The sequence below is a fragment of the Anneissia japonica genome, unplaced genomic scaffold (assembly GCF_011630105.1).
Source record: "Anneissia japonica isolate Jap-2015-1 unplaced genomic scaffold, ASM1163010v1 scaffold287906_len32510_cov100, whole genome shotgun sequence".
Classification (NCBI taxonomy): Eukaryota; Metazoa; Echinodermata; class Crinoidea; order Comatulida; family Comatulidae; genus Anneissia; species Anneissia japonica.
Window position 1 is genome coordinate 15,868 of NW_022716082.1, and position 14,141 is coordinate 30,008.

The 14,141-nt window shown below is 36.2% G+C and overlaps 1 protein-coding gene across 3 annotated transcripts; it reads right to left on the reverse strand.

The window, feature by feature from the left end:
* Window positions 1-1,083: 1,083 nt before the first annotated feature.
* On the reverse strand, window positions 1,084-13,691 carry LOC117109644 (medium-chain acyl-CoA ligase ACSF2, mitochondrial-like). Of its 3 annotated transcripts, XM_033252028.1 has the most exons (13): window positions 13,017-13,691; window positions 12,030-12,131; window positions 10,923-11,071; window positions 10,098-10,189; window positions 9,701-9,774; window positions 9,463-9,564; window positions 9,213-9,361; window positions 7,338-7,392; window positions 6,331-6,417; window positions 4,211-4,263; window positions 4,011-4,068; window positions 3,731-3,802; window positions 1,084-3,530 (listed from the first exon to the last, which is right to left on the reverse strand). In XM_033252028.1, exons 2-13 carry the CDS (start codon window positions 12,063-12,065, stop codon window positions 3,462-3,464), a joined length of 996 nt encoding a protein of 331 aa, XP_033107919.1. In that variant the 5' UTR covers window positions 12,066-12,131; window positions 13,017-13,691; the 3' UTR covers window positions 1,084-3,461. The 3 variants fall into 3 exon arrangements, 2 of the variants coding, with proteins under 2 accessions (XP_033107919.1, XP_033107920.1); XM_033252029.1 differs by lacking the exon at window positions 13,017-13,691 and having other exon boundaries at window positions 10,923-11,106; window positions 12,030-12,128; XR_004445567.1 differs by lacking the exon at window positions 4,011-4,068 and having other exon boundaries at window positions 3,465-3,530.
* Window positions 13,692-14,141: the final 450 nt, after the last annotated feature.

Sequence of the window (14,141 nt, forward strand, 5' to 3'; positions counted from 1 at the left end):
AAAATTTAAAGGCAGCACTCTGAGACTAACTTAGATGTTATTTATTTAACACAAGCTTTCGCTGGCAGTCAATGCCAGCTTCATCAGGTGAAGCTGGCACCTGATGAAGCTGGCATCTAAGTTAGTCTCAGAGTACTGCATTTTAATTTTCTTTGTATATTGTTTAGACTAACACGGCTTCATTACCCAATTATTGTTATAAATTAGTTACAGAAACTCATTCGTAGGTCAAAACCCGTATTAAGGGACAGTTTACAACTTTTTGTTAGTGTCCGCTGAATACATTTCTATTAAGGGGACACTCCTTTTGGTCGATGAGATGTTCCCTTAATAGTGGTTCTACGGTATGAATAATCTCGATTTCTCACATCTTCTAAAGAAATGTTCACATCACTTGGTTGACTGAACCTTAATGATGTATTTCACCTTAAACGATCATCTTTAGTATATAGTGTTTAAATGGAAATGTGCTTGAAAAAAATCGTATTTTACATTTGATAATGAAAATCATAATCATTTTACAAGAAATAGTTGCAAATCACTTTCACTGGACAAATGTATTATATCGTTTTGGGATGATCTTAGCAACAGGAGGGCGCCCTATACGTTTGGACCAACTATAGAAAACCTGCATTATAGAAAGAGAAGGGCGCCGCGTACGTCTGAACCAATTTCCGCCTAATTTTTGCTATGCGAGTGCTCGATCTTGCATTGCTAGTAGGCATACCTTTGGTTGTACTTGACTGTTTTTTTTTCTAAAGCTCCGTCCGCACTATCAGATTTTATGCGACAAATAAATGTGATGTGCCTAAATATATGGGCATGGCGATGCTTTATTGCACCTGAATATGGGTGTGTTATTAATTATTTGTCACATAAAGTGTGATAGTTAAGACACTGAAGGGATGTTTCATGATGAAAAGTCTTCGGATTCAGTGTCTTACAAAATCAGGTTACAACTTAGCCAGACTTTAAGGTAGCTTAGAAATTAACGATAGCTTATAGTGGGCAGCTTCAGTTCCTCTTGATCCTGATGCCAATGCAATGACCACAGCCAAGGTCATAGCAATACGCATCATGGTTACGCCTATAGCACATGAATTAAACGTTTGCGGAAAGATCTGTAGGTCGTAACTTTAACGAGGCATGAGTGAAGCACGTATAATGAGACGTATAACTTATTCAATTCAATCTTTTATTTCAGACAAATTGACAAAAGTCCATGTTAAACATACAACAAAAAATAGAATAAAGGAGTAAAAGCAATGGAATAACAAAAAAAAGAAAGAAAAAAATGCCATGATTAAAGAAAATTATGCAAGGAGAATTTGTCTTATATCATCCCAGAAAAACACAAAATACAGCAAAAACTCTCACATTTGAACTAACGAGTTTGTATCAGTCAATATGCGTTCCGTAAAGCCACAGACTTTCTCAAATATTAATAAAAAGATAGAATTCCCATTAACACCAATTGTTATAATTTAAAATCGTCAAACACACACTTAGAACCAACTTAATTCTAATGAAAATACAATGAAAATTTTGTTTTTTTATACAAAAAAAACCCAATAAAATGCATAAAATAACCATAATAAACCCACAGGACACCAAATTGGTCTTGTTAAATTAGTGGGACCAGAATTGGAAAATTATATTATTTATTATTAACGAAAATAATCATTAAAATTATTGAAAATGTATACAAATTTACGCTAGAAAAACACTCCATAATCTAACTTAAAAAAAATCTATTTAAAGTTCTATACATGAACATCATGCTCCAGATAGTACTCAGTATAATACATACTCCAAGTATCAAAATATACGCCGTCTTGTCGGGATTCAATATTTCGACATTAATTATGTCATCATCAGGAATCATGTACCATTATTGTAATATGGGTTGTATAACGTATTGTAACGGAACGGGTCCTTTGTCAGGATGACTGGTTCAGCCAGAGCTCTGGGCCTTGGACTTTTGAAAAACAAAAGAACTCAAGATTCTCACTCTAAGCGCGTCAAACTCTATTCAGTATGTATCCTCGAATAATTAAATAAATTTCAACAGTGATCATTCACACTTTATTATTACTACGACACTGAAACCCCAAATAAGACAGGCAGACACATAGAATCCCAATCAACTAACTAACTAGGTACTCTTATTTTATGGATCACCCCGTTTTTCTCCTGACGAATTCTCAAGCATCATTCTTTCCCCCTCTTAAAATCCTAGTCTGGGTTGCTGGTGCTAATTTTGGGTTACTCAAACTTTTACTGTGCTTAGTGCGCGCCATACCTAATTTAATTGGCATCTAATACTCGACTCCTTTATTGAGGGGTCCGCGCAAAGCGGACCCTAGAACCTCGCTTGTTTTTAAAAGCGCCACCAGTTTTGAACGGACATGCTTGAAGTTTTGTACACGTAAACTAGAGGTGATTCCCAACAAACGTTTATGGCCTTCTTTTAAGTTGAACCCAGAGTTCCCCACAAAACAAAACAGGGATTTCAGCAAGAACTGTAGATTACTAATGACTTGACACTGTCCTAGATGTCGTGAGTTAGAATTGTACAGTATAATAATCGGATCGTACAGTATATTACATACTCCAAGTATCTAAAGATACGCCATCGTGTCGGGATTCAATATTTCAACATTAATTATGTCATCATCAGGAATCATGCACCATTATTGTAATATGGATTTTATAATGTATTGGTATTCAATTATCATTTTCTCTTCAAATTTAGGACAATTTTATTTTCTCAATTTTAAGACATTTTTTGGTACAAATGAAGATTCTAGGTAAACTTAAATTTTTTTGCAATTTCCCACTAGTTTTACTAGGGCCTATGCTAAATATTTTAGGCCTGTTTTATTAGGAAAGACTATTTTTTAGTATTGCCTAACTAGTCGCCGCGAGTGACTCAGTTTGGTGGTTCCGCCAAAATATGAACATTGTGATTGGTCAAAATAGTCATTTATCCAAATATGGAATATAAGGTTATCACATTCTTTTGACATCCTGGTACTTGCATTCAGTGTTTTACAATTCCTGTCTTTGTCTCTAAATTAACTTTTACGTTGGTGGCGTGCTGTCCAGAATGAGAAAAAAACATAAGGGACTTGTGGGAAGTCTACTTGAACCGAAACTGTACTCAACTTATGTAGTTAATTTGCACTTCTTGCCCAAAACAAACATTGGAGGGTCAATCTAATTGACTGATCCACTTCCTCTGTGAGTTTGTACATTTGCAATTACCTTGGTGGCCCGAAGGAAAATCCCAAATTTCGTTAAGTATTTATAATATAATATCTAAGATTTATACATGTAATTTTATAATTTTTATATCTTAGAAATAACGTTGCAATGGTTTTTCCAACGTTGTGTTGACATCATGAATGTTAATTAATTGACATGAATGTTATTATAACTCCATAGACCGCAGCTCCCTGTTACTCCGTTAATTGTACCTTACTCTGAATTCGGTCTATGGCCTGTTTTGTGAGAACCATACGGTCAATCTGAAAAATCAATATAATTAGCATGCTTATTCCATTTGTATTTGTAGGTAGTGGCTTAGGTAAGCACACTTGATGAGAGACTTTTGTTTAATTTGCTTTTTCTCCAACCCCGTTAAACTCATTTTGCTGTTTCTTTGTCGGCGGATTGAAAATAAAGTAATATAAATAAAAAGTAATCATAAAATTTTGAGAAATCTTACCTTTCCAGTAATCGTTTTTGGAAAACTGTCAAAAATCAACACATAGCCAGGAACACTTTCTTCGAGTCTCACCTAATAAAAGAAATTAATTTTCCATAAGCAAAAATAAGTAAATAAATAAACTCACATCTAGATGTGTATAAGAGACAGAATATAACATGCGGGCATTTTTGCTCTTAATGACGTTTTGAAATAAACGTTTAAATTTATTTGTACGATCTAACATAAGACAATTATGATTAAGGTCACACAAGATAACGTCGTTATTGAGTTTACGCACCTTTCCAGTTAGGAAAGAGACAATCTGGTCTTTGTCAACGATGGCGTTCTTCTTTGTCCTATTTTTATAAATAAAATAAATACTTGTAACTATAATACAAACAACTTTTATATAGTTATAATAATGACATAATGTAGTATCTAATGCGCAGTGATTCCACTGTATTAAAATTACATAATGATTATAATAGTCTTCCATACCTTAAGCAAACACAGATTTCTTCAGATAGGCGATCATCCGGTACCCCAATTACCTATCAAATATTAAGCAATAAATAGCAAACATTAAATCACTCACCATAGGAATCAACGAAAACAAAAATGACACAATTCAGCGTTCCGCTAAGCTCCGCCCCTTAGATATTGTTGCTACGGTCCTACGACAGCGCAGACACGTGTGTTACTACTATACTCGGGGCAGGGCGAAACAGGTACTACTGGACCTATTTCTGGATCCATTTATGTCACTATTGGAATGGGAGCCGGATGGGGTAGGGGAAGGCGCGAAGGTGAAGTATGGGGGATGAGGTGGAGAGGGCGGTCCGAAGGTGAAGTGGAAGGGAATGCGCTACACAGCGTACCCAAGTAATAATAATAATAATAATAATAATAAGAATAATAATAATAATAATAATAATAATAATAAATAATAATAATAATAATAATAATAATAATAATAATAATAATAATAATAATAATAATAATAATAATAATAATAATAATAATAATAATAATAAGCCTCTATGCACTTGGTGATTGAGCTCTTTGAGTTTGACATTTTTGAAAAAAGTTTTATGAACTAAAAAACCTACTCCTTAAACTAAGGCATGGTGGGCCGTTGGCTCCGAGGAGTTCATCCGCCCTTTGTTCAGCTGTTTCTTTTCATGCTGCTGGGTGTCCATCCACTCTGCCACCGGCGGCCGCTAAAGGCCACCAGATGGGCTTGCCGGAATAAGATAAGATAAGATAAGATAAGATAAGATAAACTTTATTGTCCAAATAAAAATGGAAATTCAAGTTCCATTTGGCGTAAAAAGCACTACTCAATTCACAATAAGTTACATTAAGTTACATTAAGATTTACATTGCATTAAAAATAGATACATGCGTATCCATGTATGTGCGCAGCACATGTATACATACATATACATAAACACACATATGTATATATGTATACATACATATATACACACACATACACATGAAATTGTATTATCAAAAGGAATAATAATGGGATAATACTCGCCGACGACTCGAACGGATGCAGTTTATAACGTCACCCTTGGACACTATAATCTTATCTACACTTACATACGCTAAAATAAACTATAACACAAAATTTATTGACAAAAAGGATCGACGTTTCGTGTCCATCATGGACGCATTCTCAAGATCAAGTGAACAAAAATAAATATAAGATAGTAAACCAAGTGTAGGTGACATGAAAGGGATTAACAGTCACAGGATTGTAGTCATGTCACCTACACTTGGTTTACTATCTTATATTTATTTTTGTTCACTTGATCTTGAGAATGCGTCCATGATGGACACGAAACGTCGATCCTTTTTGTCAATAAAATAAACTAACTTAAATAATTGGTTAAACTATTCTCATAATTTATAAATGAAGGTTTCGGGTCAGAGGTCAGCAAATCAAGAAACAGTAATTTCTTGAGCTTTTGAATATATACTTGTAGCTTCCCTTATATCAGTTGGTAAATGGTTCCAAAGGATAGGTGCAGCAACACTAAAGGCTCTATCACTATAGGATTTCAGCATAGAAAATCGTCTGGTAAGTACATAACTGCTAGTTGAACTATCGCAATGACCGTATACATGACATCGAGCGAAGATTTAGCATGTCGCAACGTTTATATGCCCACAGGTGAAAGACCATGAAGAGCTTTGTATAATGAGATTTATCTTAAAAACTATCATTTGTTTGATAGGAAGCCATTGAAGTCGGTTCACAATGGGAATGATATGATGAAAACGTGGAGTTCCTGAAATAAGTCTAGCAGACATATTTGAGCACGCTGCAATTTTGAGATTAATTTATCAGGAAGGCCATATAGAACGCTGTTGCAATAGTCTAACCTACAAGTGATGAATGCATGGACAATCTTAATAAGTGCTTGTTGGGTAAAAAAAGAGGCAAATGCGCCGTATATTTCGTCCTTGAAATGCTATAGATTTACAAAATGCTGTTACATCTAGGTACACCAAACTATTTCATGTCAATTTGTAGATGTAGACACGCCCACAACAGATTATAAGGAGCAAACAAGATAAAGAAAATTCATTGGGATAATATTACCAACCTGAACCTGGTCAATAGATGGATGACGTGAGAGAACGTTCTCGATGTCGGCGGGAAAAATCTTTATAGCACCCTTGGATATGATATCCTGTGTAAACAAAAATAAAATTCTATTGAACGATAGTCTAATGCAAAGTAAATGTTTATTTTGTATATACCGATACACTACATGTATGTGTACTCGGGGTTGTAGCGCCATCGAGAAGAGCTGTCACCCCCACCACTCCCGCCAGGAAAAAAAAAACAATTTGTCGGTGTAAAATAATATACAGAATGTGGGACTCTAAAATTGATTAAACAAGCCTTTCAAATCATCCATAAATTTCTTGGACTTTTCCCCCTGGGCCCCCTCTGAGATGAGAGGTTCTGGCAGCTGCCCCTGACTCCGCCCATGTATGCTCCCGGGAAAATCTGCCTTCAGCAGTCGCATATACCAGCCTCCACCCATCGGCGACATCTTCGGACCCCGTCGTGCAAGCTCCGACGCCACTTATTTGGATCTGTGCAGGGTTCCGGATTACTTGAAGTGTGAGGGGTTAGACATAAATAATAGACATTTCTGGAGTGTCGACCAAACGTAGCTATCGATCAATCAGAAGAGCGCCAGCAACACACGCTGGTCCCAAACCCACACGTCACGTGCCCACATAAGCACTTGTTTACGTATGTTTACGCGCTCGTTTTGTGGCACTTACCAACAATAGGGAGCTTTCGATTGCACGACGACGATAGGACCAAAACGTAATGACGTCACTAAAAGTCATGCGAGAACGTTAAGGTGATCACCTCGTCGAGTAGATTCTGGAACGCAATTTGGCCAAATCTACGTATGCAAGAACGTAGGACGCCGAAGCATGAGTGATTCCGTTCTAGCGTCGCATTGTCGCACAAATCGAAAGCTCCCTAGCATCCAAGGGCGGGGCTTGCAGAAAGGTCCATTTTGTTTGGGGATACTTCTTCATTGACAATGACATTGTCAATGTGGCTATTTTAAATATACAGTATTACCTTTTTTCTCCCGACTACTGACAGGACACCAGCAGCGTTAAAAACACCAATGTCACTAAAGTAAATATCAAGATTATTATAAATATTACATAATAGAAATTTATTTACATATTCATGATTTAACTATTGTAAATAATGATGATGATGAAGATTGAAGATGATGATGATGATGACGATGACGATGTTGATTGCTAGTTATTTTTCACGTACATTTCGATTAGGAAAAAATTGAAACCGGACACACTGCGATGTACGACTATAGTACGACAACGACTATCGGCAGATGAAATCATATCCGTTTTGTTTGAGTGCATAACTACACGACGAAATCTGACTGTCTGTGACAGCAAAGAGTGGGGAGAGCGGGGCTAGTTGTATCGGGGGAAAGTTGCATCACAGGTGTTTTCTTTAAATATGAACATGTTGGGCTCTGGCAACCACACCCATCGCCTAATAGCTCACAAAAGTTTGACGTGATCCAGTAAAGCTTGAATATTTTAACAAAGAAATCGTTATTTTTATCCATGTAAATAAAATCCTGATGCATTGGTTTGGTATAGCCTATATAAATGCACTAGGATAATGTTGATTAATTACTGTACTATCTTTAAAAAAAAAAATATTTTAACAGATACAATACTTGAACAATGGTGAGGCGATACTTTCCAAAGAAAAATTAAAGGACCCAGAACAAGCCAGAGGCAAGCAAAATTTTAATACCGAGAGACTGCCTGTGCCAAGTGTCGCAAAGGCCAACAATGTGCATTATATAGCAGTGTAGCACACTCAACAGATTAGTGAACAGGTTAAATAAGGGTATGGGGGCGATGATTATGTAGGGTATACCATTTTTGTCAAGAAAATTGAAATCCATGCTTTAGAACACACACCATAATGTTATTCTTTTTTGGGTAATTATCAAAGTTATAGTATTGAAAGTTGGCCGTCAAAATATATTGTGTTGTTTATATAATTCTGCTAGAGGTTCAGTTGATATTAAAAAAAGATATGTTGATTTTTTAATGGTGCAACTTGTCCCTCGAACGGGGCAATTTCCATCATTAAAGATGTATTGTCCTTTGCTAATACCAGAAAAAATCATAAAAATATTTTTTGAAATTAACTTGCCCATTTTGAAGTAACATAAAAGTTACATAATGTATTTAAACAATGTCTATTCATCAGTTTACGGGGAAAATGATAGAAACAATTCAAGTTACTGGAAGTATTTTATTATTTTTATTTTATTTTTTTGGTTTAAAAATCAGGGTACACATTTTTTAAATTCATATTTTTTATGCATAACTTAATAATTTGTATGCTATTGCAATATGAGCAAGTTTATTTTAAAATTATTTTTTAATGATTTTTTGACATTAGTAAAGGACAATACATCTTTTAAAAAAAAGTTTCGTAATTTCGAAAGCTTCGATGAGGGCAGTATAATAGATGCATTAGAGACTGGCCCTAACGGCCGCCCATACAGAAAGATCTATTAAGGAAAGATCTATTAATAAAATCAGCCGGGTATTCATAGAGCTCCTCGTCAGAGCTAAAAATAGTATTCAACCCTCAATATTTCTATAAAAATTAACTTATCTGTTATGATTTTACTTTTAGTAGTATGTCATGTCAATCTGATGTTATCCCTCAGTTAGTTTATTTGCCATTGCATCTACTTTTCAAAAAATATTAACAAAAGTATAAAAAATGATGCAACCAGCCCCGCTATAGAATGGATTCTCACTGGCGACAATCACAGCGAATCGTTATCAAAGTGATCGACGCCGTTGCACGCGCCAGTAGGATTGCGTTCATTTTATGGGAACAGCGTCAGCCGACGGCCGTCTATATATCGGGCCCAGAGCTAATTACCCAGTTTTAAACCACCCGTGGGGCGATTTAGCTGCTTTCGTCTGTTCATCATTCCCCATGTATCTCTGAAAGTTACTACAACAGCGGCACCAAATTTCACCATTACTGCCAACAGGTACACACTTTCCGTCATCATCAACCAATTGTATCTAGAAGTTGAATTAACAAACATAATCAGTATCATGTGAGAAGTTATGTTTGGGAAATGTTTAAGTGTTGAAAACTGCGTGGAGGCACTGTACCCATTTACCTCTGCATTTGGCCATATTCGAACTCCAGTACTCCGCGTAGCGAATGGGTCCAACGGAGAGCTTATAATAGGTACCATCATTTCAGTTGAACCATACGCTATCTGGAATTTATTGAATGTGATTTAGGCCTAGTTAAAAATTGTGCTGTCAGAATTTAAGATTTATACTATGGTAATATTTTACAGTCACATACTCGTACATTTGAAGATATCTATACACAAACAAAACTCTACTTACCAGAATTTTGCAAGCACATTTTTCTTCAAAGTCATTCGCCATTTTTGGAGGGATGTTTGATCCTCCAGTTAAACCTAATAATTTGAAGAAGAACATTGCTGCGATGAAAGAACTATTATTTATTTATATAATCACAGACCCTTAGGTAGGGAGAGATCCAGCGGGCCGCCATTGATGCACGGTAGAGATTGCATCTTTAGATCTCCGATCTTGTTGACAAATTCACGGACTAGTGTTTTAATTTCAAAGTCCTTCGCCATTTTTGGAGGGATGTTTGATCCTCCGGTTAAACCTAATTATTTGAAGAAGAACATTGCTGCGATGAAATAACTATTATTTATTAATATCATCTCCTTTTTATTGGAAATAGGTGCCAATTAAGTTAATAGTTACGTACAAATATCGAGAGAGGTTACATCATATTCTCCGATGTCCTTGAAGTTCAACATGTCGTATAGATAAGTAATTAAGAAGAGCACATCAGTACACCTTCGGAATTAAAGAATCGAACTTTAAAAACAAAAAATACTGTATTAAGATATGTTTGATTGAAAAGGATCATAACGGATATCCGAATGCATAATTATTTGTAGGATGCTTTTGGTGTTTCTGTTGGTGTTTCTGCCAGGAAATGTAATAGGAATGCATGGTCTAGCTAGTGGTTAAGATACCAGGCTAGTTATTTGAAGGTTGTGGGTTCAATTCCCACCCGAATTAATTGTGAATTTTTTTTGCAAGTATTTGGAAACGTACTGAGAATTTCGTACGATAACACGTCATGTATGGCAAAATCTTATTTTCCTATTCCCACTTGTGAAATTTTTTCGCATGTGTTTGGGAACTTACTGAACATTCCGTAAGATAACACGTCACGTAAGGGCGAAAACCTTCCCTATTAAATCTCCTGACGAAAACACCATCGAAATAACATTACACTACCAACTGCTGCTTGGGGATCAGATTCAACACTAGCCACGAAGCACAAGTTCGGTGATTTAGTGGTTAAGACACCATGGGTTAGTTATCTGGAAGTCGTGGGTTCGATTCCAAGCCGAATCACTTCCGATGTTTTCCTCAGTATTTGGGAACGTACTGAGCATTTAGTAGATCTAAGTTAGCACGTCGAGCAGGGCAAAACACTATTCCTATAATCTCTTAACTAAAACACCATCGGAATATAATTATTTGCTTATTTAATTAATTAACTAATGGATACCAGTACCTTTCATTTTGAATTGTCTGCACAATCTGTTTTATGTTGTACACAGATGGCGCAAACACTGACGTCATAGAAGCCACCAATGGGGGCATCACCCCACTTCCTTCTCCACTAACATGAGCTAGTGTATTAAGCCCAAGAATTCTTCGATTCTGACAGAAAGCATTTCCAAAACTTTTAGGCCTTACTAGTACAGAAAAAGGTATGAACACATACAATAAATATGTCCTTCTGTCATTCATTCGATCCTTTCCCTCTTGTCAAAGTCAATCGACATAAACAAACATTACACAGAACATAGGGTTATGTCGATCGACCTTGGATACAACGGGATACGCACATGCGCAGTTTAAACCACGAATTGGTTTATTGCGTCTTTAAACCTAACCTGTAATTCTCTTAGTCATTCAGATATGTGTGGCACCTTAACATTATGTTTCCTTCTTTAGGTTAGAGTACGTATATGCCATTACCATAAATGTTCTTCCCTTAGCCCCAACCATGGTGTGGTTGAGGTGGTTTACACCCTCCATCTGTGGAAGTCTCTCCCTGGCCCCTATATTTAAAATTCATGAACCCACCATTGCAATTTCATTTCATTTCATTCTATTCGATATCAAAATCGCAGTCGAAGATTGTATTAAATGATACAATGTACACAACAGTAATATAACAATATCAAATGATTAATTGTTAATTAACAATACACATACTGCACAGACATTCAGAAAAAGGTTAAAAACATTAGAAATTGTTGTAAAACATTTAATTTCACGTGTCACCAATTTTAGAACGTAATGACGTCACTAAAAGTCATCTGCGCATGCGAGAACGTTAAGGTCACCTCGTCTTGTAAATTTTGGAACGCGATTAGGACAAATATACGTATGTAGAGAACGTATAGGACGCCAGTTAGGACGGTCACGCATGAGTTAATCCGTTCAAGTGTCGCGTCGTCGCACAAATTGAAAGCTCCCTATTGATTATGGGCATGCAACAGTTTTCTGTCAAAGAAAATTTGATAATCTGGACCCTCTCTGGACAGAGCTTCAATGATTTAATATACTCAATCTACAGACAAGTTAGTGATCCCCCAGTTTTCTCACTTACCTCTTTATTTGGCATTCCTTCAAGGTAGTACAACATACCCTTTACTCCATTAATCACACTGAAATGTGTGTGAACCACGTACTTTGGCTTACCAGTAGATCCCTAAAGAAATGATATCAGGATCCACTCTATCAAAATTTTATGTGAAAAATGTGCGTGAATTGCCCATATATGGACTTGGTGATAGCATACCACATCAATATGTGGCAATGATGATGTCATTTCACATCCATATATGGACACGATGATGTCATACCAAACTATATGCAAATTACAGGTATTTGTCAGATGAAGTTTATTAGTGTGGATAGACTTCAGCGTATTTAATTCATATACATCTGCGTGCTAAATATGGACACTATTAGAAACTTGAGCAGTCACTCCATAGAGTGCATAAATCCGCCCTGCGCCTAATACTAATGATACGCAGGCCGTATATTATGGGCGAAACTGCAGCATATCGACAAGAAAATAATTGAATCGCCAGTTGTATTCAGGCACATTGTTTTTTATTGAGTGCTGTAGCATACCCTAAAAAAATAATGGAACCGCCCGTCGCATTCAGGCACATGCTACCTAAATACGAGAGGCGATTCCATTCTTTTCTTTTATGCTTGAGGGTTAATTAAAAATCGAGTTTTCGTGACTTTAACTGTGTCTGTTGACCTTTCCTTTCAAAATGAATGGTGTCTTTCTTCGATTACTATGTACCATTCCACTAAATTTTAAGATGATCGATTCATTAGTTTTTGCATAATCTTGCTAACAGACAGATACTATAACCACTAGGTTATTGAGGTTAGCTCTGGGCAATGGCTGCCTATTTGATTGTTTAGTATCTGACGAAATTCGAACAGGTATTTTGGCCTCGTTATAAATTTACCGGCCCGGCCCTCAAATTTTTAATTTTAAAACAGTTTGGATCATTAGCGTTAAAAACAGTATTACCTGTATTTATAAGTATATTATTAAAAGTATATATCTTACTGAAGTAATGAAAATGTCGCTGTCATCATCAAAAAGAACTTCGTCCTTTTTGATCTTGAATAGTTCAACACTTTTAGGATCCGATCCAAGCTTCTCAATATCATTGACATCATATGCTCCACTATAAGGAAATAGATATGCCGTCAGTTGAAAAGAAAGAGATAGAAATAGAAGGCCTGACCGACTACGTTGGGATTCTATCTTTGTAAACTGCTTAAAATTTTTTCTTAGAAAAAATGCTTTTCAAATGTACTCTGCAAAATCCAGAAATTGCCGTACGAACCAAAACCTGTAATTAAACTTCAAGCTGATAATGAAAGGGAAAAAAAAACCCCAGAAAAACAAAAACAAAACTACGTCCATTATGGCCAGGGAGAGTAAATAGGGGCGGATCTAGAGGCGCATGAGGGCTAGGGCTTTCCCAAATAGTATGCAAAATGAAAAGGAAAAAATAAAAAGAAGTTAAAAAAAAAAAAAAGAAGAATAAAGGGGAAAGAGGGGATTACGTTCTCCAAACCACCTAATTTTCGATTTAAATTCTATGTACATTCGTCATAGTCAAGCATTTATAGGCAAAATATCTGGAAAACATCACCCAACTACCACCACTCCCGCTTGGTGCGTTGAACTTCGCATAACCGATACCCAGACTTTCCTCAACGATCTGCCTTTGGTGAACTTATATTTGGAGTAGAGTTGAATAGCTCGGTGGCTAAGACGCTTACTTTCCAATCCCAGAGTCGTGGTTCAATTTTTGAACGTCGCGGTAACAGGATGTTTCTCATGACCAAATTCACTCCACTCCCTAGCCTCATAATGAGAGAGTGTTTGTATGTGTTTTGGTTTTGTGACGTAATTGCTCCATAATTGTAAGGAGGCAACTGAAAAGAACAGCTGCCATATGCCGGTGTGCTAAACGTCTGTACTACAAAGAGGGTCTTCGATGCAGACCTTAGAGCGTTTTGGGTGGTATGGCTGTTCCAGATTCATTAAATACTGCCGTGTATTATGAAGTCTGGTCTTAATTATCAATAAAAGTATATCAAAAACAATTTGTTACTAAGTTACTAAGGACAGGTGTGATCATGTTCATGCCTTTTTTTAGTGATGATTCTTGCTGCACAA

Bases quoted from the DNA above. Each gene is read 5' to 3' on its own strand.
- LOC117109644 (XM_033252028.1), bottom strand. From the start codon at position 12,065: ATGTTGTACTACCTTGAAGGAATGCCAAATAAAGAG. The intron at 6,418-7,337 runs GTAATACTGTAT...TTGTTTACACAG, and splicing joins CAGTAGTCGGGAGAAAAAAG to GATATCATATCCAAGGGTGC. The intron at 4,264-6,330 runs GTTGGTAATATT...AATATTTGATAG, and splicing joins CATCTATTGACCAGGTTCAG to GTAATTGGGGTACCGGATGA.